The sequence below is a fragment of the Rhincodon typus genome, chromosome 12 (assembly GCF_021869965.1).
Source record: "Rhincodon typus isolate 14 chromosome 12, sRhiTyp1.1, whole genome shotgun sequence".
Lineage (NCBI taxonomy): Eukaryota > Metazoa > Chordata > Chondrichthyes > Orectolobiformes > Rhincodontidae > Rhincodon > Rhincodon typus.
The window spans coordinates 51,702,937-51,728,195 of record NC_063343.1 but is presented as its reverse complement, the minus strand read 5'-3'; the positions used below and the strand labels follow the sequence as shown (position 1 = coordinate 51,728,195).

Sequence of the window (25,259 nt, the reverse complement as noted above, 5' to 3'; positions counted from 1 at the left end):
TTTTGTTTTTAAACAAATCTATTGATCTTCAGTTTTAAAATTTTAAGTTTTCTCATGAGGTTAGATAGAAAACAGAAATTTCCATATTTGTACTTATTTCCCTTTCACCCACCCTTCCCCTCCCTTCACAAGGAAGACTCACCACAAGGATTAGGCTAGATAAGTAGGGAAGAACCTTCAACTTCTTTTTAATTTTAAAATACCTCATGGTAACTCACCCGCTAATCTTTACTCCGGTGAACATAAACTCAGTATATGCGAGCTCTCCTGGAGAAGGTGATGTATAAATCAGTTTGAGTAGAGATGAAAAATAAAGGTAAAAATGTGAGTGCCACAATGAACTGGGAAATTAGATTAAGGGATAGATCAATAAAGATGCAGTGGAAGATACTTAAGGGGATATTTTGGAATAATCAGAAAAGATAGGTTGCGATGAGAAAAAACTTAAAGGAAAGGACACCATCTGTGGTTGGCAAAAGAAGTTAAAATTTAATCAAATTGGTGGAGAAAAAGAGAAAGCCAGCTAGAAATAAACTTGAAGAGTTTCTATAGGTTGAAAAGGACTAAAATAAACCGAGTGCTAGTTGGCCCTTGTTCATGGGATCAATGTGGTACTGGCTTGGCCAGAATTTATTGCCCAATTGCAAATTGCCATAGAATCACAGAACCTTACAGTGTGGAAAGAGCAGAGTCTGCACCAACCCTCTGAAGAGCATCCCACTCAGACCCAGCACCCCCCATTCCCATAAGCCTGCATTTACTAGGACTGATCCACCTAGCATGCACATCAGGAACAAAAACAGAAGTTACTGGAAAAGCTCAGCAGGTCTGGCAGCATCTGTGAAGAATAATCAGAGTTAATGTTTCAGGTCTGGTGACCTTTCCTCAGAACTGATGGTAGCTAGGAAAATGTCAGTCTCAATGCAGAAGATAGTGTGAGGAGAGGGGTAAGGAGTAAATGATAGGTGGGGATTGAGCCCAAAGAGAGAGAGCAGTTGGACAGACAAAGGAGATGATAATGATCTGGTTAAAAGTGTGAATAGCTGTTAGTAGCTATCAATAGGTAGTGTGTAACCACAGGCTGTGTGATATCGAGGCCTTGTGTGTGGGGTAGGGGGCTAGGACATTGGAAGAGTTCAGGCTGTAAAGTTATTGAACTCTGTTTTCCAGAGGGCTGCAGAATCCCCAAGCGATGAGGCCAACTTTGACAAGAGAGCCTCTGAAATGTCCACCTTCATCAACCGAGGATTCCCCAACACTGTTGTCGAGAGGGCTGTCAACTGGGTCCAACCCATCTCCTGAACTTTTATAAGAAGTAGGAGCAGGAGTAGGCCGCCTGCCCCACCATTCAATAAGATCATGGCTGACCTTTTAGAGACTTCCGCCCTCACCCCCTCTCTTCCCTCCTGCAACAGCAATAGGGCTCCCCTTGTCCTTACCTACCATCCCACGATCCACATTGGAAGATCGCCACCTCCAGTGAGATGCACCAGACACATTCCCCTCCCTTGTCTGCCTTCTTCAGGGGTGCCCTGGTCCACTTCAATGTCCCCCAAAGCGACCTTCGCTGCATCTGCCGAAGGTGTAACATCTGTCCACTACCTCTTCCCTCCTCAGTATCCAAAGGCCCAAATATACCTTCTGGGTGAAGCAGTACTTTACCTACACTTCCCACAATCTAGTCCACTGCATTTGCTGCTCACAAGGCGGTGTCCTCTACATTGGGGAAATGAAACATAGACTGAGTGACCGCTCCGCAGAACATCTACGTTCTGCTTGCAAAAAAAAGCCCTGAGCTTCCAATTGCCTGCCACTTTAACACACCACCCTGTTCCCTGGCCAACATCTGTCTCAGTCTTGCTGCGGTGTTCCAGTGAAGCTCAGCACAAGCTGGAAGGGCAACACCTCATTTTCTGCTTTGGGACCTTGCAGTCCTCTAGTCTCAATATTGCATTCAGTAATTTTAGGGCCTGATCTCTCCCATGTCCTAGCCCCTACCCCACATACCAGGTCTTGTTATCACATAGCCTGCCATTACACACTACCTCTTGTTAGCCACTAACAGTTTCCATTAACAGCTATTCAACCTCCTAGCCAGAACGTTATCAACTACTTTGTATAAGTCCTGCCCTGATTTGCCTTTCCAAAGTGCAGCACCTCACATTTATCTGAATTAAACTCCATCTGCCACTCCTCGGCCCATTGGCCCATCTGATCAAGATTCCGTTCTACTCTGAGTTAACCTTCTTTGCTGTCCACTACATATCCAACTTTAGTGTTATCTGTAAACTTACTAACCGTACCTTACTAACCATATTCACATCCAAATCATTTGTATAATAATGAAAAGCAGTGGACCCAGCACCAATCCTTGTGACACACCGCTGGTTACAAGCCTCCAGTCTGAAAAGCAACCCTCCACCACCACCCCCTGTTTTCTACCTTCAAATCAGTCTTGTATCCAAGTAGCTAGTGCTCCCTCTATTCCGTCTGGTTTAACCTTACTAACCAGTCTACCATGAGGAGCCTTGTCTAATGCCTTACTGAAGTCCATATAGATTATGTCCATCGTTCTGCCTTCATCAATCCTCTTCGTTACTACTTCAAAAACTCCATCAAGTTAGTGAGGCACAATTTCCCACACACAAAGCCATGTTGACTATCCTTAATCAGTCTTTGCCTTTCCAAATAAATGTAAAACTTGTCCCTCAGGATTCCTTCCAACAATTTGCCCACCACCGGTATCAGGCTCACTGGTCTGTAGTTCCCTGGCTTTTCCATACTTTCTTAAATAGTAGCATCACGTTAGCTACCCTCTAGTCTCCGGCACTCACCTGTGGCTATCGATGATACAAATATTTCAAGGGGCTCAGCAATCTCTTCTCTAGCTTCCCGCAAAGTTCTCGAGTGCACCTGGATCAGGTCCTGGGGACTTATCCACCTTTTTGTTTTAAGATGTCCAGCACCACCACCTCTTTAATATGGACATTTTCAAGATGTCACTATTTATTTCCCCATGTTTTCTAACTTACATATCCTTTTCCACAGTAAACAATGATGCAAAACACTCGTTGAGCATCGCCTGCGGTTCCATGCATAGGTGGCCTTGCTGTTCTTTAAGGAGCTGTATTCTCTCCCTAGTTACCCTTTTGTCCTTAACGTACTTGTAGAATCCTTTCGGATTCTCCTTAACCCTATTTACCAAGTCTTGACCTTTTGCGGTCCTTGAGGTCCTGGAGCGTAGTGACATGTGCAGTGCTATTAGACAGGTATTTCTAAGATATTGACCCAGTAACATTAGAGAAACGGTGATACAGTTCCATCAGGGTGGTGTGTGACTTGAAGGACAACTTGCAGACAGTGGTTTCCCAAATTCTGCTCCCCTTGTTCTAGGTAATGGAGATCACATATTTGTAAGGTACTCCCACAGGAGCCTTGCTGACTTTCTGCATTTTGTAGATGGTATGTAATGCTGTCATAGTGTATTGATGGTGTAGCGAATGTTGAAGGTTGCTGGCATTCTAATCAAGTGAACTGTTTTATAGTAAATGCTGTCAAGCTGCTTTTGCGCAGTTGGAGTGGCACCCATTCATGTATGCTGTGAAAGATAATTTGCTGTTCCTGAACATGTTGTGATATTTAGAAGAGCTTGAATACTGAGGTCAGAACGTGAGGGTACTTATAGAGGCCAGCAACAGAGACTTGGCGATCATGCCTTGTGGTAAGATTTGGGAGGTCCTCAGTATATGTATCACCATTTCATATCTCTAGTGCAGAGGAGAGCACGTATGAGTAGTTGGTGTGATAGAATTGCATGAACCAATTTAAAGTTGTTTTAATTGGGATTTCCATCCTTTTGAATTCACTTAGTTGTATGAGTAGTACAAAGGGAGCACCAGAATGGAGAGTGCTACATACTACCCATCTGGTGTTCTGCTAAATGGTAGCAAACAGGTATTGGTAGAACCTTTGTCAGGGTATGGAAGCCTGCCGTAATGTGGGAATGAATAACACTGCCAAAAATCTACTATTCCTGATGATGTCATCCAGAGCAGAACTTTGTATCTTTTTTTGAATCTCTATACAAAATATCTGCTCTGAGACTGGCTCAATTCAGTTCTCATTTAATTGGGTCAATGAGAAACCATTAAGAGAACAAAGCAATTTGGAATGGGGTCTTGTGGCTCAATAGTAGTGTCTATTTTTCAGGATTAGGAGATTCAGGCTCTCATCCCACCTGTCCTGAAGTGCCTCATAACAGGTATGAAAAAAAATTGATGAATATTATTTTTAAAAGCTTAAGGAATGCTTTAGAAAAGTCATTACTTCAGCACTAATAGTTCATCCTGGAATTTGATCTTGTATTTTAAATTGGAAGTTTACTTAACTAGTAAAGTAACAAGGGCCACTTGCGCATTATTTGGAATGTTGCAATAATTGTGCACCAAAATAGACAGAAAGTTAGCCCTGCTTTATTAGCCTTTAATTTTTCAAAAAGCAGGATATATAAATGAAAGACAACTTCATGCTTTTATATGATTTTGATAAAAGTATTTGATGAGATCACGAAATACTTATGACAGCAGAATGGATTTAAGAGAAGTCTGACTACAAAGTTAAAGGGGTATCTGGAAGTAGAGTTTGAGAATTAAAAGGAAATTGTGTAGACTGGGCAGATGTGATGGGTGGTGTTTTATAGAGCTATGTATTGATTGAGGGAGGCAACAAAGTTGAAATTTTTTTGATGGCATCAAATCGGGCAGTTTAGTTAATTGTGATGAGGGTTTTGAAAAGGGCACAGGAACTTTCAGACTGGATAATGGCTAGTGTGATTTAGGTATTAAAAACAAGCATTGTAATAAATTTGGTAAAGGAATACAATTTAATTGATTAGATGTCAAAGAAAGCAAAGGTACAGACACACAGGGTGAGAAGCCTGTAGACAAGGCCATAAGCTGATGTATCATCGGTTTTGTATGATAGAATACAACGATGAGGGAATATGTTGAACTTCAAGACTGCTTTGTCGAAGCAATGAAATAATTATTGACTATGATTTCTTATGACCAAAGTAGTAAATAGTAATGGATTGTTTCACTGATTAATGAGATGGTGATGATGAAATTATAGTGAATTAAAGTGGGTTGTTAAAACCATTTCTTTGAACAAGGAATTTTTGGAATAAAAGATCTGTACCACTTTGTTCAAGAAGTGTTTATGATTTTAAAATGGATTTTGACAGTCACTTCTAAAATAACAGCATTTCAAGGTTCAGTGAATGGCCAAAGCAGTAAGTTTGTAACTCGGAAAGAATTACTCTCACTGTTCATTTTTTTTTAAATTATTCATAAGACGTGGGTGACACTAGCTAGGCCAGCATTTGTTGTCGAACCCAAATTGCCAGAGAAGCTGGTGGTGAGCTGATTTTTTTAAACCACTGTAGTCTGTGGTGTGGGGACACCTGTTGGGAAGGAATTCCTGGAATTTGATTCAGCAATGATGAAGGAATGGCAGTACGGTTCCAAGTCAGGATGTTGTGTAACTTGGAGGGAAATGTGCAAGTGGTAGCATTTCGAAGTATTCATTCTAGTTGTTCTAGGTGATGGACGTCATGGGTTTGGAAGGTGCTGTGGATGGAATCTTGGCGAGTTATTGTATTGCATCTTTGTAAATGGTACACAGTCAGTCACCATTATACATCAGTGGCTAAGGGAATGAATGTTGAAAATGGTGGATTGATTGCCAGTCAGGCAGGATTCCATGTCCTGGTAGACGTCTAGCTTCAGTCTTGTTGGAGCTGCACTCATCTTTGCAGTAGGAGGATGTTCTATCATTTCTGTGACTTGTACCCTGTAAATAGTGGACAGACTTTGGAGAGACAGGAGGTGAGTTACTTGGCATAAGGTTCCTAGACCTGCTGTTGTAGCAACAATATTTGTGTGACTGGTTCATTACAGTTTTCGACCAGTAGCAACCACAGGAAATTGCTTGTAGGGAATTCGGTTACGGTACTGCCGTTGGATGTCAAGGGGTGATGGTTAGATGCACTCTCAGTGGAGATTGTCACTGTCATTGCTTAGCACTTGGGTGACATGAATGTTACACACCTCTTATCAACCCACACAAGGTATCAGCGAGCAGGCTGTTGCTGAGCAATTGCTGCATGCTAACATTGTCAATAACCAGTTTCGGCACTTTAATAAGAGGTTGACTGAGAGCAAAAATTGATCAGGTAGGTCTTGGCCTGATTTGTAAGGACGTGGAAGCTGGGCAATTTTCTACATTCAGTTGGGCAGCAGTGTTACAGGTATATTGAAACAGCTTGGTTAGGGGCATTGTTAGTTTTGGAGCACAAGTCATCATTATTATTGCTGGAATGTTGTCAGGACGATAGCCTTTTCAGTATATAGTGCCTTCAGCCTTTTCCTGATATCAATTGACAGGAGGCTGGCAGTTATGATGCAGACCTGGAGAGGAGGCTAAGATGGATTATCCACTTGACTGTTCTGGCAAATGCTTCAAGCCTTGTCTATTGCACTGATTTGTTGGATTTCACATTGAGGATGTAGTTTTTGCAGAGTCTCCTCTTTTTTTAGTTATTTAATTGAACCACAACTTGATTCTAATTGTGGCAGGACTGCAGGGATTATGTTTTTTGATTGCTTAGTCCTGTATGTATATGCTGCTTCTACTGTTTGGCATGCAAGCAGTCTTTTTGTAACAAACCAGGTTGACACTAGGGTTGTAAATATTATTTTTAAAAGTACCTAGTTAAACAACTGAGTTTATATTGGTTAACCTGTTACATGTTAACAAGTGTGTTCAGTAAAAACAAAATTTTGATTCATTTCTTTCAGCTTTTTAGTCTACATTTTCTTCACCAAAGAAGAAAAAGAACAATGGGTGAAACAAGAACAACCGTAACAATACCTTGCGTGATATCCTGTAACCTTATGAATGTTTTTCCAAAAAAACTTACTTGCTTACAGCATTCTTTCTGATCTGGTTTTAAATGTTAACAGCAATACATTTACTGACCATTCCAAAACTTATTAGTTGTTTAACCATTTACTATTTTACATCCCTAGTTGATGCCTCATATTTTTTGATATGCCATCCTACATTCTTCATTGTGGAGTGTGGCATGTTTTCTGTTCCTGGGGTATATCCATTTGTTTTTATTCCAGACTTCTCCCTTTCTATAAATCTAATTTATAGATGTCCATTTCATTTTTGTAATATTTTAAGAGATGTAGATAAATGGGTGTTGGGAAGGGAGTTTACAAGGTGGTATACATATTTGAAATTTTGATAACATTATATTGAAGCAATTCCTAACTCCTGCAGTGGCAACAATTGCAGTAATAATGAGCTGCTGTGATCACACCACTTGTAACCAAAGGTGGCGATATTGATAAAACAGATACTGTTCACGATGCACAAGTATAGTTTCACAAAAGATCCACATGCCTGTATAGACTATACCTGATGCATACTTGCATGAACCTTTTTATTGAATTTTTATTACTTAAATTCTTATAGCAACTTCAGTTGTGTAGTTGAGCTTAATCACCTTTAATTTGGTATCTTATCATTTGTGGTACCTCTGCGAGTATTTTGCAGGTTAGACAAGTATGTCATAGGTTCGGAATACTAAGAGAGGTGACCTCTTCCTTTGTGAACTTGACTGAGGATTTCATATGGGATAAAGCAAAGGTCGGGTGGGGCTTGGGTAAAAGTATCCTAAAAGTCAGGTCGGTACCTTTTTTGATAACTGCTTAAATGTGTTAGACTGTACGTAGTAGAAACAGTTCAGGCTTCATAACTGACTTATGTGAAACAATCTCAGTTGAGACTTGAGAGCATTAATACTTTAATACCTATTTCTTGCTGGGAAGTTTGGCTGCTAAAATCTGAAATACAGCCCCTGTGACAACTCTAATTGCAAATTAGTGAATAGGATTTGAATTTTTTTTTTCTAATACTCAATCATGGGATATGGGTATCACCAGCTGGCCAGTATTTATTGCCCATCCCTTGTTGTCATTGAGAAAATGGTGGCCAGCTACCTTCTCAAACCACTGCAGTCCTTTTAGTGTACGTAGAGCCATAATGCTAAGTACCATGACTTAAACAGAGCAACACTGAAGGAAAGACAATATATTTCCAAATCAGGGTGGTGAGTGGCTTGGAGAGGAATTTGCATATTGTCCATTTTATATGCTGTCCTTATGCTTTCTAGTTGATAATGGGGTTTGGAAGGTGCTGTCTAAGGAGCCTTGGTAAATTCCTTTAGTGCATCATTGTAGATGGTACACACAGCTCCTTTAGTGTGCTGGTGGTGGCACAGGCTCACAATTGAGTGAAGAAATTCTTCCTCATCTCCATCCTGAATGGCTTACCTCTTGTTCTTGGACTGTGACCCTCTAGTTCCGGACATCCCCAACAGCGGGAACGTTCTTCTTGAATCTAGCCTATACAGTGCCATCAGGATTTCATATGTTTCTATGAGATTCCGCCCCCCCCTTCTATATTCCAGTGAGTACAAGCCCAGTCAATCTAGTCTTTCTTCATACGTCAGTCGTGGCATCCCAAGAATCAGCCTAGTGAACCTTCGCTGGGCTCCCTCAATTGCAAGAATGTCCTTCAAACTAAGAGACCAAAATTGTACACAATACTCAAGGTGTGCCCTCACCAAGGCCCTGCATAACTGCAGCAATACATCCCTACTCCTATTTGCCAATCGTCTTGCTGTGAAGGCCAGCATGCCATTAGCTTCCCTCACTGCCTGCTGTGCCTGTGTGCCAACCTTCAGCAACTGTCCCACTATGACACCCAGGTCTTGTACCTCATCTTTTCCTAAACTACAACCATTCAGATAATCTGCCTTTCTGTTTTTGCCACCAAAGTGGATAACCTCAATTTATCCACATTATATTACATCTGCCAAGTACTTGCCCAGTCAGTCAGCCTGTGCATGTTAGCCTGCAGCCTCTTAGCATCCTTTTCACAGCACACACTGCCACCCAGGTCAGTGTCAACAGCAAATTTGGAGATATTGCATTCAGTTCCTTCATCCAAATCGTTAATGTGTATTGCATTCAGCTGGGGTCCCAGCTGTGAATCTTGCGATACCCCACTCGTCACTGTCTGCCACTCTGAAAAGGACCCATTTATTCCAACTCTCTGCATCCAGTCTGACAACCAGTTCTCTATCCACGTCATATATTATGTTCATGGTATTGGAGGGAATGTATAATGTATGACTCGTGCCATTCAGTTTCTAGTCAATGGTAACAGCCAAGATGTTGATAGTGGAGGATTCAGCAGTGATAATCTTATTGAATGTCAAGTGTTGATGGTTAGATTCTCTCCTGTTGGAGATGACCATTGCCTGGCACTTATGAGGCACAATGTTGCTTCCTCCATCGCTCAGACCTAGGTATTTTGCAGTCTTCCTGCTTTTGGATATTAGAGTGCTTTGGTATCTGAGAAGCTGCAACGGGTTCTGAGCATTGTGCAACCATAATCATGAGCATCCCCACTTTTGATTTTTAATGATCATGATCATGGTCAGGTAACTGAAGCAGCTGAAGATGGATGGGCATAGGCATTGCCCTGAGGAACTCCTAAAGAGGTTGTAAAGCTGAGGTGACTGACTTTCAAGAATCACAACCATTATTTGTGCTAGGTATGACTAAACTTGCGGAGAGATTTGCCCCTGAGTTTCATTGATTTTTGTTTTGAGATGGCTCCTTGATACCACACTTGATCAAATGCAGCTATGAAGTGAAGAAGTCGCACTCAGCTCACTTCTGGAAGTCAGCACTTTTTTTTTTGTATGTTTGAACCGAGGCTGTAATTAGGTCAGCAACTAATGTGGCCTTGACATAACCCAACTGAGTGTCAGTGAGAAGCTTATTGCTGAGCAAGCTCTGTCACAGTTGATCATCCCTAAGAATACAGTTTGTTGAGCAAGGACATTTCTGGGGCTTTTTCCACATGGTTGAGTAAACGCCCACATCTGCAGTACTTTTGCTGGAATGTTGTCGAGGACTGTAGTCTTTGCAGTAATTAGTTCCTCCAACTATTTCTTGATATCATATGAATTGAATTGGCTGATGACTAACATCTGTGATGCTGGGGACCTTTGCATCCTCCAGAGATGAATCATTCATTTGACACATCTTGCTGAACGTTTTTGCAAAGGCTTCAGCCTTATCTTTTGCACTTGTGTGCTGTGCTTCTCCACTAAGGATGAGGATATCTCTGGGGCTGCCACCACCTCTAGCGAGTTATTTAATTATCTACCATTGTTCATAAGTGGACGTGGTGGGACTGCAGAAACTAGATCAGATCCATTCGGTGTGGAACTGCTTAGACCTGTCTATCTTTTGTTACTTGTGCTGTTTGGCACACAAGTAATACTGACACCTTTTCTGTATATACACAATCATTCTTCTGTATCTGCGTGTTTTGTTTCAGATTATGAAATTTGAGAGTGCGGAGGTCATTTAAAAATAGGTTAAAAATAGGCACGTACATGATTTTTGCCTGTGGATGTTGAGTTTTGTTACTTTTTTTGGCACAAATAGATGAATTTGTGATTTTTGTGGCTCCAAAGGATTTACTGTACTTGATGCTGCTCCTGGCAAGCCCACCTGCATTCTTCATGCTAAGGATAGAGTGAAGAATACCCCAGGCCATGAAGTCATAGGTTGTTTGAATATAATTCTGCTGCTGATGGCCATAGTGCCTCATGGATGCCAAATCTGGAGTTGCTAAATCTGTTGGGAGTGTATACAATTTTAGTACGATGATCATGCCACACAACAGATAGGAGCATCCTTAATGTAATGACAGGACTTCATCTCCACAAGGAATGTGCAATGGTAACTCCTACCAATACTATCATGGATAGGTACATCTGTGAAGGCAGATTAGTGAGGATGAGATTGAGTTTGTTTTTCTCTTGCTAGTTTCTTTACTACCTGCCACAAACCCTAGTCTGCCAATCCAGACTTGGTGATAGACATTGTTCCCTCCCTCCCCAATCCAGTGTACTTTCTGCGTCTCTGCTACCCTCAGTGCTTCCTTCAAGTGGTGTTTGACGTAGAGGAGTACTGATTTATCAATCGAGGAAGGCAGTACGTGGTAATCAGCAAGAGCTTTCCTTGCATGTGTTTGATCTAATGCCTTGAGATATTAGGTATTCAGGAGTCATTGCTGAGGTCACCAACCTCGTGGTATGCCACTGTGCTGCCACCTCTCCAGGGGTGTTGACAGTAATGTTTCCACATTGTTTGTAAGTTGTAATTCCATGAGTACGGCCCATGTTGGACTGCGGCTGAACTAGTCTAAGACATTTTTTTTCCCAATCTGATACTTCCCCTGAATGTTGGTGAAAAGGACTTTGCTGGGTCAACATAGCTAAATTTACTATTGATAGTTGATGCCAGGTGGTCCATTCGGTTTAATTTTTGTATACTTTTTAGCAGCTGATGCAGCTTTGTGCTCAGAGGACAGTTAAGAGCCAACAACATCGCTGTGGATCTAGAGTAAAATGGCAATTTTCCTTCCCCACCGTCCCTTAGTGAACCAGATGGATTTTACAATGATCAACAATGGTTTCACTGTTATCATTTAGACTTCTGATTCGCCATGGTGGGATTTAAACCTAGGCTCCCAGAACATTACCCAGGTCTATAGATCGTTAGTCCACTGACAATGCTGCTACATTATCACTTGCCCTAAACTTAAAAGTTGTTATGACTGTTTGTAAGTTGTCTAAGAGACCTCTTTTTTTTTTTCCTCTTTTAGACTTCCTTTTGTTAATGGGGAGTGTTAGCAACCTTGTCTGTATTCCTTATTATCGATAGAACTTTGCGCTGTCTTGATTCAGCCATTGACCTGCAAATTGTGTGAAATAATGCTGTTTAAATTAATGTTTCTCCCTGATCAGGTTAGCAGGATTGCTTAATGTCAAATGCTTTAACTAAAATGAAGATAAGATGGACCTCGTTCAGAATGCTGTTTTGTTGGAATTAATCCAAATGAGAAGATTGTTGTAGCTAATTAACTTTAAATGAAATAAGGTTGTTTAAAATGCTAATCACTTAAGTAATTATGGTAGTCCAAATTAATTTATTTGCAAACACATTTGACTTTGATTTTCACATCTGACTTGTGGGTGAGACTGTACTGTATTAGGCATGCAGTTTAAGAATGAGGCTATCTTTTTCAGAGAGATGAGAAGAATTTTACTTTTTGTATGTAGTTAGCACTGTATTTGGCATTCTCTTGTCCCTGGCAGCAAGAAGGCAACATTCTTTCCTGATGTTTGCAGCTGAAGGATCTGTTCCCCTTGTGATAGCATACCTTATTACTATCGCTTTCCTATTGTGGATCGGATGAAAGGCATGTAGAACTAACTCGAGCAAGAAGCAACAATCAGCAGAATCAGGATTGAAAAATATAAAGGATGCTGCTTTCAACCAAGAAAACTGGAAGGAAAATTGTAGTTTTAAAACCAATTACTGCAACTGCTAAGTTTTAGTTGCACTGTTTTCTTGTTCAAGCAGTGAGGGAAGATTGCTGGACTCATCAGTACCGTGAATGTGTATTTCACAAAGAATTGCAAGGTACTTGGTTATTCTCACTCACCATTTGCCTACAAGCTGTTGTCTCTAACCAGTGACTGAGAAACCGAGCAGTTAGTGTGCCAATGACCCTATTTCCTGAGGGAACAACTATGGGGACTTGGCTCAAAGGTGGTCAGAAATCAGAAGGATTCAGAATAAGCAGCAGGACAACTCATTGAATCGTATGGACTGGTTCTATTCCCTTAATTTTTTTTTCCATCCGTGACATTTTTTTGATATACACATGGAGACACACAGAGAATGTAGGGGTTTAATAAGGGATAGAGTTTAAGTGAGTTATAAGTTGATTTGTTTGCCTCCAGTTAGAATTGAATAATTTGTATTTTTATTGAGATTTGATTAAATCTTTAGCTTTGTAACATCCTGGGGAGTAGTGGGGCTTGCGTAGAGCCCATTCTAAAAGTGGATCATCACAGTTGGCCTCAGAAGGGCTGAAGAGAGGAGATTCAAAGTTTCACAGACAAGATAAGTATACTAAGGGAGATTTCTACCATGAAATTAGGTGGAAAAGTGAGACATAACAGTTGAAAATTAAAGAAGCAACAGCACATATTTGCATTTAGAAAGAGTTTTTAAAAATTTGATTGTGTTGAAGGTAGTTCTGAGGAGAGAGTTTGTCATGGAGGGGAGGAGTTTCAGCTCTGCAGATTTTCTTGCAGTAGAGTTTCTTGTAAGGAGAGGAAATGATGGCAGATAATCAGCATGCACAATCTTATGGGCCTGTGTGTGGCTGCTGTACTGGAGGTAGAGTTGGTTAACATGTGACATGGCTCTGAATTTGAGGGTGCCATAAGCCGCACAACAAGTAGAGGAGCGGGGTGAATGCTTCATGTGGAACCTTGCTTTAAATTTATTCTTTGTCAAATTGTTATACTTTGTGTATCTGGAAGTAGAACTAACTCCAGTATGAGCCTTTCTCCATGTAACTGGGTTTCTTTTATTTTTTTTCGAAACTACAGAAATATTTATTTCCTAAGTGGTGAAAACGGATGCAAGAAGAAATGTGAGCCGAGCGTGTGTCTCAGTTCACTGAAGCTTTTTACATTGCTTCACACACTTCTCTATGGCCTCACAGACTGGGTAAGTATCTTAAGCTTTGGTTATTGTATGCACAAGTATGTACACATTTTAGTAACTTTAATGTTAAGTGTTTGAATGATCTAGATATTAAATAGCTTTGATTTTTTTTATTGATGATTGGAGATGTTGAGTAATTTTTGTTGCCCTTCATTCATGTCAACACCACTTCAAATTTTTAGAATGTATTTCAGGGTGTGTTTACACTACAGGTACTTTGAGTGTTTGATACTTTTAAGATTCTAACATGCAAAAGAACCCTGTTTACTTTACTTGGGCCCCTTCCTGGTTGGAATTTGTAGCTCCTTGTATACCTGAATAGGTACATGGTCAGAGTTGTCACACTGATTTATAAAGTTGACGAGAGGAGGTTTTCTGGCTTACCAGGTTTCTTCAGGTCACATTTTACAAATCAGATTTGATTCCTTACAAGATATAAAATTAACATGGTGTCATAGCAAAGCATTATAAAACCCACTTCTCCAGTATTCTGAATTTACTCAAAGTTAATGCAAGTGTGAGGAAATAATGTCATCTTCCAACCAATACTAAATTAGGGAGGTAAGCACACACATGGAAATAGCTAAATTGTACTGTTCATTTGGTTTGTAAATGAGACTTAAAAGAAAATTGTTAGGCCTCTCACTGTGGTGAGGATGAAGTTGGTCATAGTTTTGAAGGCAATGGAGAGTGCAGAGAGAGAGTCATAGGCAAAGTCTCCAAACTTTGGGTACTACAAGAAACTTGTGACCTTTGAACTGCCCTATAATGATGACAATGATGCTTTAAAGCTTTTTAATGAACCCCACTACGGTTTCAGTTTTCCTGCGTAATGATTATAAACGTTGTTGACTGGAGAGCAAAATTCTTGTCTTAGTCTTAGTGTCTCCAAGATGCCTCTGCTCAGTGATGCTCAATTTGGGTTCTGCCAGGGTCAATCATCTCATGACCACATTACAGCCTTAGGTCAAACATAGACAAAACAGTTGAATTCCAGAGGCAAGTGTAACAGCCCTTGACATCAAGGCCTCATTCGACTGAGTGTGGCATCAAGGAGCCCTAGCAAAAGTGGGGATCAGTGCATCAGGGACAAACTCTGCTAGTTGGAGTCATACCTGGTATATAGGAGACAGTTGTGATTGTTGGAGGTCGGTCATCTCTGCTCTAGTGCACCTCGCAAGGAGTTCCTTGGTGTGGTGTTCTGGCACAATCATCTTCAGCTGCTTTATCAGTGACCTTCCCTTCATAAGGTGTTGGATGTTCACCAATGATTGCAGAATGTTCAACGCCACTTGCAACTCTTCAGATACTGAAGCAGTCCGTGTTCAAATGCGACAAGATTGGAGAATGTCCAGGCTTGTGCTAACAAGTGGTGAGTAAAATTTGTATCATTCAAATGCCAGGGAATGACCATCTACTGTAAGAAACAGTCTAACCACCACCCTCGACATTCATTGGTGTTATCATCACTCAGTCCCCCACTATCAACACCCTTGGGGTTACCAGTGATCAGAAACTCAACTGGACTTGCCACATAAACATAATGTCTGTAAGAACAGCTCAGGGGCTAGGAATGCTGCAGTGAGTAACTTTCCTCTTGACTCCCCGAAGACTGTCCACCATCTACAAGGCACAAATCAGAAGTGTGATGGAATACTTCCCACTTGCCTGGATGGCTGCAGCTCCAACAACAGTCATGGAGCTTGACACCGTCCAGTGCACAGCAACCCACTTAGTTGGCACCACATCCGCAAATATTCACTCCCTCCATCACCAGTGCTCAGCAGCAGTGTGCCTGATCTACAAGATGTACTGCAGAAGTTCACTAAAGATCCTTAGACAGCACCTTTCAACTTTATGACCACTTCCATCTAGAAGTACTAGGGCAGCAGATACATGGAAAGACCACCACTTGCAAGTTGCCCTCCAAGTCACTTGCCATCCTGAATTGGAAATATACTATCATTCCTTCATTGTCACTGGGTCAAAATCCTGGAATCCCTCCCTGAAGACATCATAGGTAATGCTACAGATAGTGGATTGCAGTGATTGAAGATGGCAGCTCACCACTACCACCTGAAGGACAAAAGGTCATCCTCACCTTTGATATGGGGCAGTCAAGTGCGTTCCCTTTCTTTGATGTCCTGGTTGAGAAATTGGCCCTAGGTTCTTGACTGTTGTCTAATGAAAGCTGCCGTTCATTGGTCAGTATATATCCTGGGATTCCTCCAGTTCCATGTGCTATAATGTTGGCCTTATTGATAACCTTGTACGTAAATCTGAGTCACTTGTTCAATGTGTAAGCTCAATGTTGAAAGAGTACATCAGTAACATCCTGTGAGATAATTGCTACACTGATCAGATTTTTCCCTGTATATTGCACAAGCTCGTGGAGAGACCCAAGGCTGTCACTTTTGGTCCTGAAAAGTATTCAGTCTACCGAAGAATATCCTGGAAGGGTTGGCTGTCTCAGGAATTGGAGCAATAGGTAAAGCTAGCTTTTTCATGCTGCTACAGTACAGTGGTAACAAAAGTGTTGCAACATTAGCCACTAACAGGATGCTGCCATCAAGTCTAAAATGCATTTTGTCTATCTCCCAATCAGGTAATGTGGTAAATAAATTTCTGTGCCAGGATGATGTTAAGTATACAGGCTGTTTGCCAAAAGACTAACAGATTATATCAAGTAGCATATATCTTCCGCTGTTTAGCAACACACAATGTACTGATTGTACTGCACCAGCTTGGAAAACATGCAACACCGTGTCCATTCTGTGATTCCACAGTTAGTCAGTATTTGCTAAAGAATCCTGAATGTCAAAGAAGAATGTTAAAATCCAATTTGGTTTTGACTGTTAGGCTGGCAGAGTGACACAGTTACAAGTACTGGAAGCTGTATTTATTATATGCAGAGACTTCTTCCTTGCACACAGGGAAGATTAAGTATGCATACAATGCCTGTTTCAACTCAACAGGATATTCTCCAGTTCTCTTCAAAAGGGAATGCGGTGATCAGTAGAGTCGATCTGCCTGATTTCAAATTTAAGTAATGTTTGTTAATTGGCTGTCAGTTGTCGGTCACTTGTGCATTTTCCGTGGCAATGCCTCCATTGGTCAAAGTCTACTTGCCAACAAATCAGCATTCTCCTCCCATATGTTATGAAAGTTGTTTTCCCTACACTTCATGTTATTACAAATTGTCTTGATGACTGCAATACAAAATAATACAGCAGTTTCTTGATAATACTCCAGTTCTGTACTAGCAAGCAACAAGCAAGTTATTTGTTTGTTTATAAACCACCTTGTAATCCTTAATGCTGGATATGCTTCATAAATGCAAGGTGTTGCAAAACTTGAAGTTAGATTTGCTATACAAGCTCAGGTAATCTGAGACCTGAAGAGTTAAACATTGAATGAAGCTTATAAATTTCTGAATCTTTCTGACCAATATTTAATGGTTGAATCCAGTTATCACTGGACGATTTCTTCAGAGTTTTGGCCTTGGCTTAATCATTTTCAATTGCTTCATCAATGACATTTCTTAGATCATAAGGTCAGAAATAGGGATGTTTGCTGATGTTCAGTACCATTTGCAACATCGTCTACTGAAGTAGTAGATATCAATATAAAGCATAACCTGGACAGCATTTGGGCTTGTGTTGATAAGTGGCAAGTAACATTCTTGCCGCAACAATTGCCAGTTAATTAACATCTCCAACAAGAGAAAATTTAAATGTCTCCCCATGAAATTCAGTGGCATTTATGATTGTTGAATCCCAACCATCAGGATTTCAATATGCAGGTGGACTGGAAAAATCATGTTGGTAGTGGATTGCAAGAAAAGGACTCTGTGGAATGTCTACGAAATGGTTTTTGGAGCAGTTCGTGGTGGAGCCCACAAGGGAACAGGCAATACTGGATTTGGTGTTGTGCAATGAGGCAGACTTGATAAGGGAGCTTAAGGTAAAGGAACCCTTAGGAGGCAGTGATCATAAGATGATAGAATTTACTCTGCAGTTTGAGAGGGAGAAGGTAGAATCAGAGCTAAAGTTATTACAGCTGAATAAAGGTGACTACAAAGGTATGAGGGAGGAGCTGGGCAGAATTGACTGGAAGAGGAGCCTAGCAGGAAAGACAGTGGAACAGCAGTGGCAGGAGTTTCTGGAAGTAATTCGGGAGATGCAGCAAAAATTCATCCCCAGGAAAAAGAAGCATGGTACAGGGAGGATGAGGCAACCATGTCTGACTAAGGAAGTCAGGGATAGCATAAAAGCAAAAGAGAGAGCATATAATGTGGCAAAGGGCAGTGGGAAACCAGGACTAGGAAGCTTACAAAGACCAACAGAGGGCAACAAAAAAAAGAAATAAGGTGGGAGAAGATTAAATTTGAGGGTAAGCTAGCTAGTAATATATATGAAGACTGTAAGAATTTCGTTAGATATGTAAAGGGCAAAAGAGATGCAAAAGCGGCCATTGAACCACTGGAAAATGACGGTGGAGAGTGGAGAAAAAGGAAATGACTGAGGAACTGAATAATTACTTTGCATCAGTCTTCACGGTGGAGGACACGAGTAATATCCCAAAAATTCAAGAGAGTCAGGGGGCAGAGCTGAGTATGGTGGCCATCACCAAGGAAAAGGTGCTAGTAAAACTGATTGGCCTGAAGGTGGACAAATCACCTGGACCAAATGGACTGCACCCCAGAGTTCTAAAGGAGATAGCTGAAGAGATAGTGGAAGCGTTAGTGGTGATCTTTCAGGAATCACTAGAGTCAGGGAGGGTCCCAGAGGACTGGGAAATCGCTAACGTGACACCCCTGTTTAAAAAGAGGGTAAGGCAAAAGACGGAAAATTATAGGCCAATTAGCCTAACCTCAGTCGTGGGTAAGATTTTGGAGTCCATTGTAAAGGATGAGATTGCTGAATATTTGGAAGTGTATAGTAAAATAGGGCAAAGTCAGCATGGTTTCATCAAGGGGAGGTCATGCCTAACAAATCTGCTAGAATTCTTTGAGGAAGTAACGAGCAGGGTAGACCAAAGAGAGCCAATGGACGTTATCTACCTGGACTTCAAAAATCCTTTAATAAGGTGCCACACAGGAGGCTGCTGAGTAAGATAAGGGCCCATGGTGTTAGAGGCAAGGGGCTAGCATGGATAGAAGATTGGCTGTCTGGCAAAGAGTAGGGATAAAGGGGTCTTTCTCGGGATGGCAGCCAGTGACAAGTGGTGTTCCGCCAGGGTCAGTGCTGGGACCACAACTTTTCACGTGCATTAACGATCTAGATGAAGGAACTGTGGGCATTCTGGCTAAGTTTGCAAATGATACAAAGATAGGTGGAAGGACAGGTAGTATTGAGGAGGTGGCGAGGCTGCAGAAGGACTTGGACAGGTTAGGAGAGTAGGCAAAGAACTGGCAGATGGAGTACAACGTGGGAAAGTGTGAGATCATGCACTTTGGTAAGAAGAATAAAAGCATGGACTATATTCTAAATGGGGAGAAGATTCTGAAGTCTGAAGTGCAAAGAGACTTGGGAGTTCTAGTCCAGGATTCTCTCAAGGTAAATTTGCAGGTTGAGTCAGTAGTCAGGAAGGCAAATGCAGTGTTGGCATTTATTTTGACAGGACTTGAATAAAAAAGCAGGGATGTACTACTGAGGCTTTATAAGGATCTGGTCAGGCAACATTTGGAGTATTGCATGCAGTTTTGGGCCCCATATCTCAGGAGGGATGTAGTGGCCCTGGAGCGGGTTCAGAGGAGTTTCACGAGAATGGTCCCAGGAATGGAAAGCTTAACATATGAGGAATGTTTGAGAACTCTGGGACTATACTCATTGGAGTTTAGACGGATGAGGGGGGATCTAATTGAAACTTTCAGAATACTGAATGGCCTGGACAAAGTGGATGTTGGGAAGATGCTTCCATTGGTAGGAGAGTCTAGTACCTGAGGGCACAGCCTTAGAGTAAAGGGAAGACCTTTTAGAATGGAGATACGGAGAAACTTCTTCAGCCAGAGAGTGGTGAATCTATGGAATTCACTGCCACAGAAGGCTGTGGAAGGCCAGGTCATTGAGTACATTTAAGACTGAGATAGATAGGTTCTTGATTATCAAGGGTTATGGGGAGAAAGCAGGAGAATGGAGTTGAGGAACTTATCAGCCATGATTGAATGGTGGAGCAGACTCGGTGGGCTGAATGGCCTAATTTCTGCTCCTATGTCTTATGGTCTTATATCATCTTGGGGTTACCATAGAAACTGAACTGGAAAAGTTCTATCAGAACTGTGGCTATAAGAGCTATCACAGACTGGGAATTCCGTGGTGAGTAAATTGCTTCCTGCTTTTATAAAGCCTGTCCGTGATATTGAAGGCAGGAGTTAGTAACGCTCTTGTTTGATGCGTCTACAACAGCGCTAAAGAAACTTGACAGTACCTGGAACAACGCAGCCTGCTCATTCATCACCTTCAACAGTCACTTTGCAAAGAGTGTCCTGCAGTCAGCATTGCTGTGAAGCATCTGGGAACAATGTTTTGCAATAGGCATCCCAGTGAAGCAGTTGGGAAGCATGCCTTGCAGGTAATTCTTGTTGAGAAAAAAAAACAAGTAGTGATATCACAAAGCCCACAAATTTATTGGTAGGAAAATGCTACAGGACAGAGTGGTGAAGAAGACATTTAGCATGCTGGCCTTCATTGGTTGAGGCATTGAATGTAGGAATTGGAATGTTGTGTTACAGTTGTATGAGTTGATGGTGAGGCTGCATTTGGAGTATTGTGTACGGTTTTTGTCTCCCTCTTATCTGAACGACATAGTTAAACTGCAAAGAGTGCAAAGAAGATTTACGAGGATGTTGCTAGGACTAGTAGGGTTGAGTTACAGGGAGATGTTGACCAGGATAGGACTTTATTCCTTGGAGCGTAGGAGAATGAGGGGTGACCGTATTGAGGTGTATAAAATCATAAGGAGCATAGATGGAATGAATGCATATAGGCTTTTTCCCAGGGATGGGGAACTAACAATGAGAGGGCATAGGTTTGAGGTGAGAGAGGATAGATTTAAGAAGGACCTGAGGGGCAACGTCTTCACGCAGAGAGTGGTGCATATATGGAATGAGCTTCAGGAGAATGTGATTGAGGCAGGTACAATAGCAACATTTAAAAAACATTTTGGATAGGTCCATGGATGGGAAGGGGTTTAGATAGATATGGACCAAATGTGGGCAGTTGGAACTAGCTAAGTGGGCACCATGGTCAGCATGGACCAGTTTGGGCTGAAGGGCCTGTTTCTGTGCTGTATTACTCTATGACTACCTGTAAATCACTAAATTACAGAAGTGTATAAATAAGCATTAGAAATGTGAAAGTCGAGCAGTATAATTAAAGTAATATAAATAAGCCAAAACTAAAAACAAAATTGTAGATGCTGGACATCTGAGACAAAAACAAAGTGCTGGACAAACTTAGGTCTCACAGCATCTTTTAATGGACCAGGTTAGACTCCCTCAAAATATTTTGAGGTAGCCTAGACCCTAACTTTTTCTTTACTTAAAGGTAGATGTGAAGTGGGTGTCCCAGGTGTGATGCAACTGGTCAAACCACTTGGCTTTAAGCAAAACAATTTATTTAAACACTAAACCTTGCTTCTAAAGGTTCACCTATCACTGGGAGTAACACTAACACTTTATCTCTGTCAGCAAAGCTGCAGATTTTTGATTTCTTGTCTGTTTCCTGTTTCTTCATATGCTGTGCTACTTTTAAATGCTGCCTCGCCAACTCCCCCACTCTATTTCATCCTTCCCTAAACTTGACACACAGTCCAATATGTGGTCTCTGAATTCTGACTCACCAATTTCTCTTTAATTGTTTTGTGGTACTCTCACCTCGTGCCTAAAAACTAATTCAAATGGACTGAATTTGGTCAATTCATTTGGTGCATTCCTAATGGCAAAATGTACAAATGGAATTCCTTTATCCCAATCATCTGGATAGTCTTGACTATAAGCCCTTAACATGGTCTTTAAAGTTTAATGCCACCTTTCTAACGCTTCCTGGGATTCTGGATGATACACAGTGGAGTTGAAATGTTTTATTCCTGAGCTATCCATAACTTCCCTAAATAATTTTGATGTAAAATTTGACCCTTGATCTGATTGTACCTCTGTGGGTAGTCCGTATCTGATGAAAAATTTGATTAACTCTTCTATAATCCTTTCAGCTGCGTAATGGAATGCGCCCTGGAAATCTAGTGGTATATATTGATTCCCACTTTTTGTTGTAGGTAGTTGAGGTTTTCTTACCATCCACTGGTAATTTGTGTGCTACTCGCAACACCACCTTTCTATAACCCACTGGTAATATAACTTGATGAGCTTCTAGCCATTTCTCATCCATCTGAAAATGTGATGGTCTCCATTTCCTCATTAAGACAATATTTTCAAGATAATAACATTTGGGCATGGGCTCAGATTCCTCTTCTGTGCACGTTTTCCAATACAGTTGCTTCAGTTTTTCATCTTTCTGTTATAACTCAGTTAATTTCTCTGACCTAAAAATATCCACTCTGTTCTCCACCTGTTCTTGTTTTTTTTTCTCAATCATTCAATCCATCATGGCCTCTGATAATTCTACTTCACCTTCCTTATCTGTATTCTTCTGCTTTCTCCTCCTGCTTCAACCATTGGCGTTGTGACATTGTTATCACACAGTCAGGAAAAATCCCAGGATGTACTTCCTGTAATATTCAGTTGCCTGTTTTTTTTTCCATTAGCTTTTCAACCACAATAGGCAGCACTTCTACCTGTGATCCAGCTATATCGTTACCAAGGACAAATTGTATTCCTGAAACTGAGAGTTTCTCCAATACTCCTACCATTACTTCACTTTTTTCACTGGACACTCCAACCTCACTGTACATATTAGAGCACTTCTTGTTTCACTGTAAATTCCACATGCTAGCACTTTCTGGCAATAGTCCTTCTGAATTACATATTTCCTCATCTCTAACATCAAAAATCGACATGACTCCGTATCTCTCAATTCTGTAACTTCTTTACCTGCTGCTCCTGGCATATGCGAATAAACCTTAGTTTTGCAAGTAAATGGTTTAAGATGATCTGGCACTTCCTTCTCAACCAACCTCCTACCACATTGTACATTCTGGTTTGGCTTTTTAGCCTCCACTGTGCTTTCATTTATCATTTTAACAAAAATCATGGGCTTATCCTGTTTTCCCAGTGCTTTTCCTAAACCACCAATGCTGAGCCTTCAGGTGGCCTGTTGTATTGCAGTGAAAACACCTGGGCTTTTTAACATTTTCTGATGAAGGGTCTAGGCCCGAAACGCTCCTATGATGCTGCTTGACCTGCTGTGTTCATCCAGCTCTGCACCTTGTTATCTGAGCTTTTTAACTTCTCTTTCCCCTTCATGGGTTTCCTTGTTTACCCTGTGGTAAGCTATCTTTATTGTCCTCACAGATCTACTTCTCCCTTACCATCTGAGGATTTCTCTTTTCCCCAGTTTCTATCCCTCACGGATTGAAATTGATGTCAGAAGCCAAACTTTGAATTATAAACCATCTTAGAATTATCAGCCATTTCAGCTGTTAATCTTATGTTTGAACTCTCTGCTCTTCCACATGAGTTCTCACTACCTCAGGAAGTGAATTTTTGAACTCCTCCAAAATAATCGTCTCTCTAAGAGCATCATATGTTTGACCTATTTTAATGACCTCGTCCACCTATCACAATGACTTTGCTTGATCCTTTCAAACTCAATGTACGTTTGACCAGGGTGTTCTCCCCCCCGCCTCCAAAGATTGCTGAAGCATTGTCTGCAGGCTTCTGGCACAACCTCGTATGCACTTAAGATGGCTTTCTTCATTTCCTTGTACTCCCCAGACACCACCTTTGATAGCAATTCAAATACCTCACTAGCTCTACCTACCAACTTTGTTTGGATCAACAAAATGCACATGGTCACTGGCCACTTCATTTGTTTAGCCACTTTCTGAAATTAAGTGAAAAAGGCTTCTACATCCTTCTTGTCAAATTTAGGCAATGCTTGGACCTGTTTAAATAATGGGTTTGTTCATCCTCACTAATGCTACCTTCTGTCTTCACCTCTATCCTTTTAAGTGGACTTTCCTGTCTAATTGTCAACTTCTCAAATTCAAACTTCCTCTCTCTTTCTGCTTTTCTTCTCTCTCTTCCTCCCTTTCTTCTGCCAGGATCTTCCTCTCTTTTGTTCTGCCAGGGCTAATCTGTCCGTTTTCTTTTTGATCTGCTTGGTCTAGTCTTTCCTTTTCTCTTTCCTCTGCTTTTAACTGTAATTCAAACTGTTTCACTTCCTCTTCATGTTCAAGTTCTTCATCTGCAATTGAATTCTAACCATTTCCAAAGATTCCAAAGGCATTTCCAGCAAATTTAAATGATGTGATATTTAATGTTGTAATTACCTGTCCTTTTCTCATAGACAAAGGCAGCCAAACTCCAGCTTGTCTGCCAATTCCTACAGCTTTGCCTTGCTGACTTTTTGTGGAAGTCCCAGAAAGCTCTTAGTGACTGAAAGAGCCATTACTACACAAAGCACTGTTTAAACCAACCAAATTCAACTCCCAAAACAAAAGACACTAACACCTACCACTCGCTACCTCTTGAGTCCAACAACCCTAAACACCAATTGAATGATCCCAGACAAGCTCCCAATCTGTTGTAGACCAGGCCAGACCCCCTCAGAATATTTTAAGAATTTAGCCTAAACCGTGACTTTTCCTTACTTAAAGGTAAATGTGAAGTGGGTGTTCCAGGTGTGACGCAACTGGTCAAACCACTCCGCTTTAGGCAAAACACAATTTGTTTAAACACTATAGTTAAAACACAAAAGAAAGCAGAATTTAGAATAACTTAACTACTGGAAAACTTAACCAGCCCCAGACAGCAACTCAACTAAGTAACTGTTCAAATATGGTAAAATCCCATAAACACACCCCTTGGCAAAAAGATAGATTCAAACACAGATTCTTACAGGCAGGATTCCAATCCAGGAGGGAACAACAACCAGAGAGATTTCAGAGAAAGTCAGTTAGGAATCCTTTACTGAAGCTTGCTACCTTTCTGGTACACTCACATCTTGTGACTGCTGCAGCTAAAAAACAACTAGAACCTGAATTGGGAGAACTGGCCACTTCTCCCTTCCATTGTTCGACTGTTTGTGTTTTTTAAAAAAATCTATTGATTCAAGCTGGCTCCCTAGCCACTTCGGCACTTCTGCCTTTACAAGCTCTCTTCAAAAAAAACCTAGGACAAAATAACCTTTTTAAAGTGACCGCATCATCGCAATCTTTAGAGAGAAAAGCAGAGTAAACGTTTAGAGTCCCATGACCCTTAATTAGAACTGAAGATAACAACGGAATGGTTGTCTTTATACCGATGACAAGCATGGTATTTGGGGCAGGTGAGGGCGGAAAGAAGAAGTACTTGAAGATGTTGCTGAGAGAGAGGAAAAAAAGGGGATAGACAATCGGATT

The 25,259-nt window shown here is 41.1% G+C and overlaps 1 protein-coding gene across 5 annotated transcripts in view; it reads left to right on the top strand.

The window, feature by feature from the left end:
* aff4 (AF4/FMR2 family, member 4) overlaps window positions 1-25,259 on the top strand; it is a 97,187-nt gene that overhangs the window by 5,732 nt on the left and 66,196 nt on the right. For 4 of the 5 annotated variants that reach the window (XM_020525966.2, XM_020525959.2, XM_020525947.2 and 1 more), the window contains exon 2: window positions 13,622-13,742. In XM_020525966.2, coding sequence (XP_020381555.1) covers window positions 13,726-13,742 — 17 coding nt within the window. In that variant the 5' untranslated portion in view covers window positions 13,622-13,725. Of the gene's footprint in view, window positions 1-13,621; window positions 13,743-15,006; window positions 15,112-25,259 lie in introns of those variants that run through there. The other variant, XM_048604046.1, reaches the window with a different exon arrangement.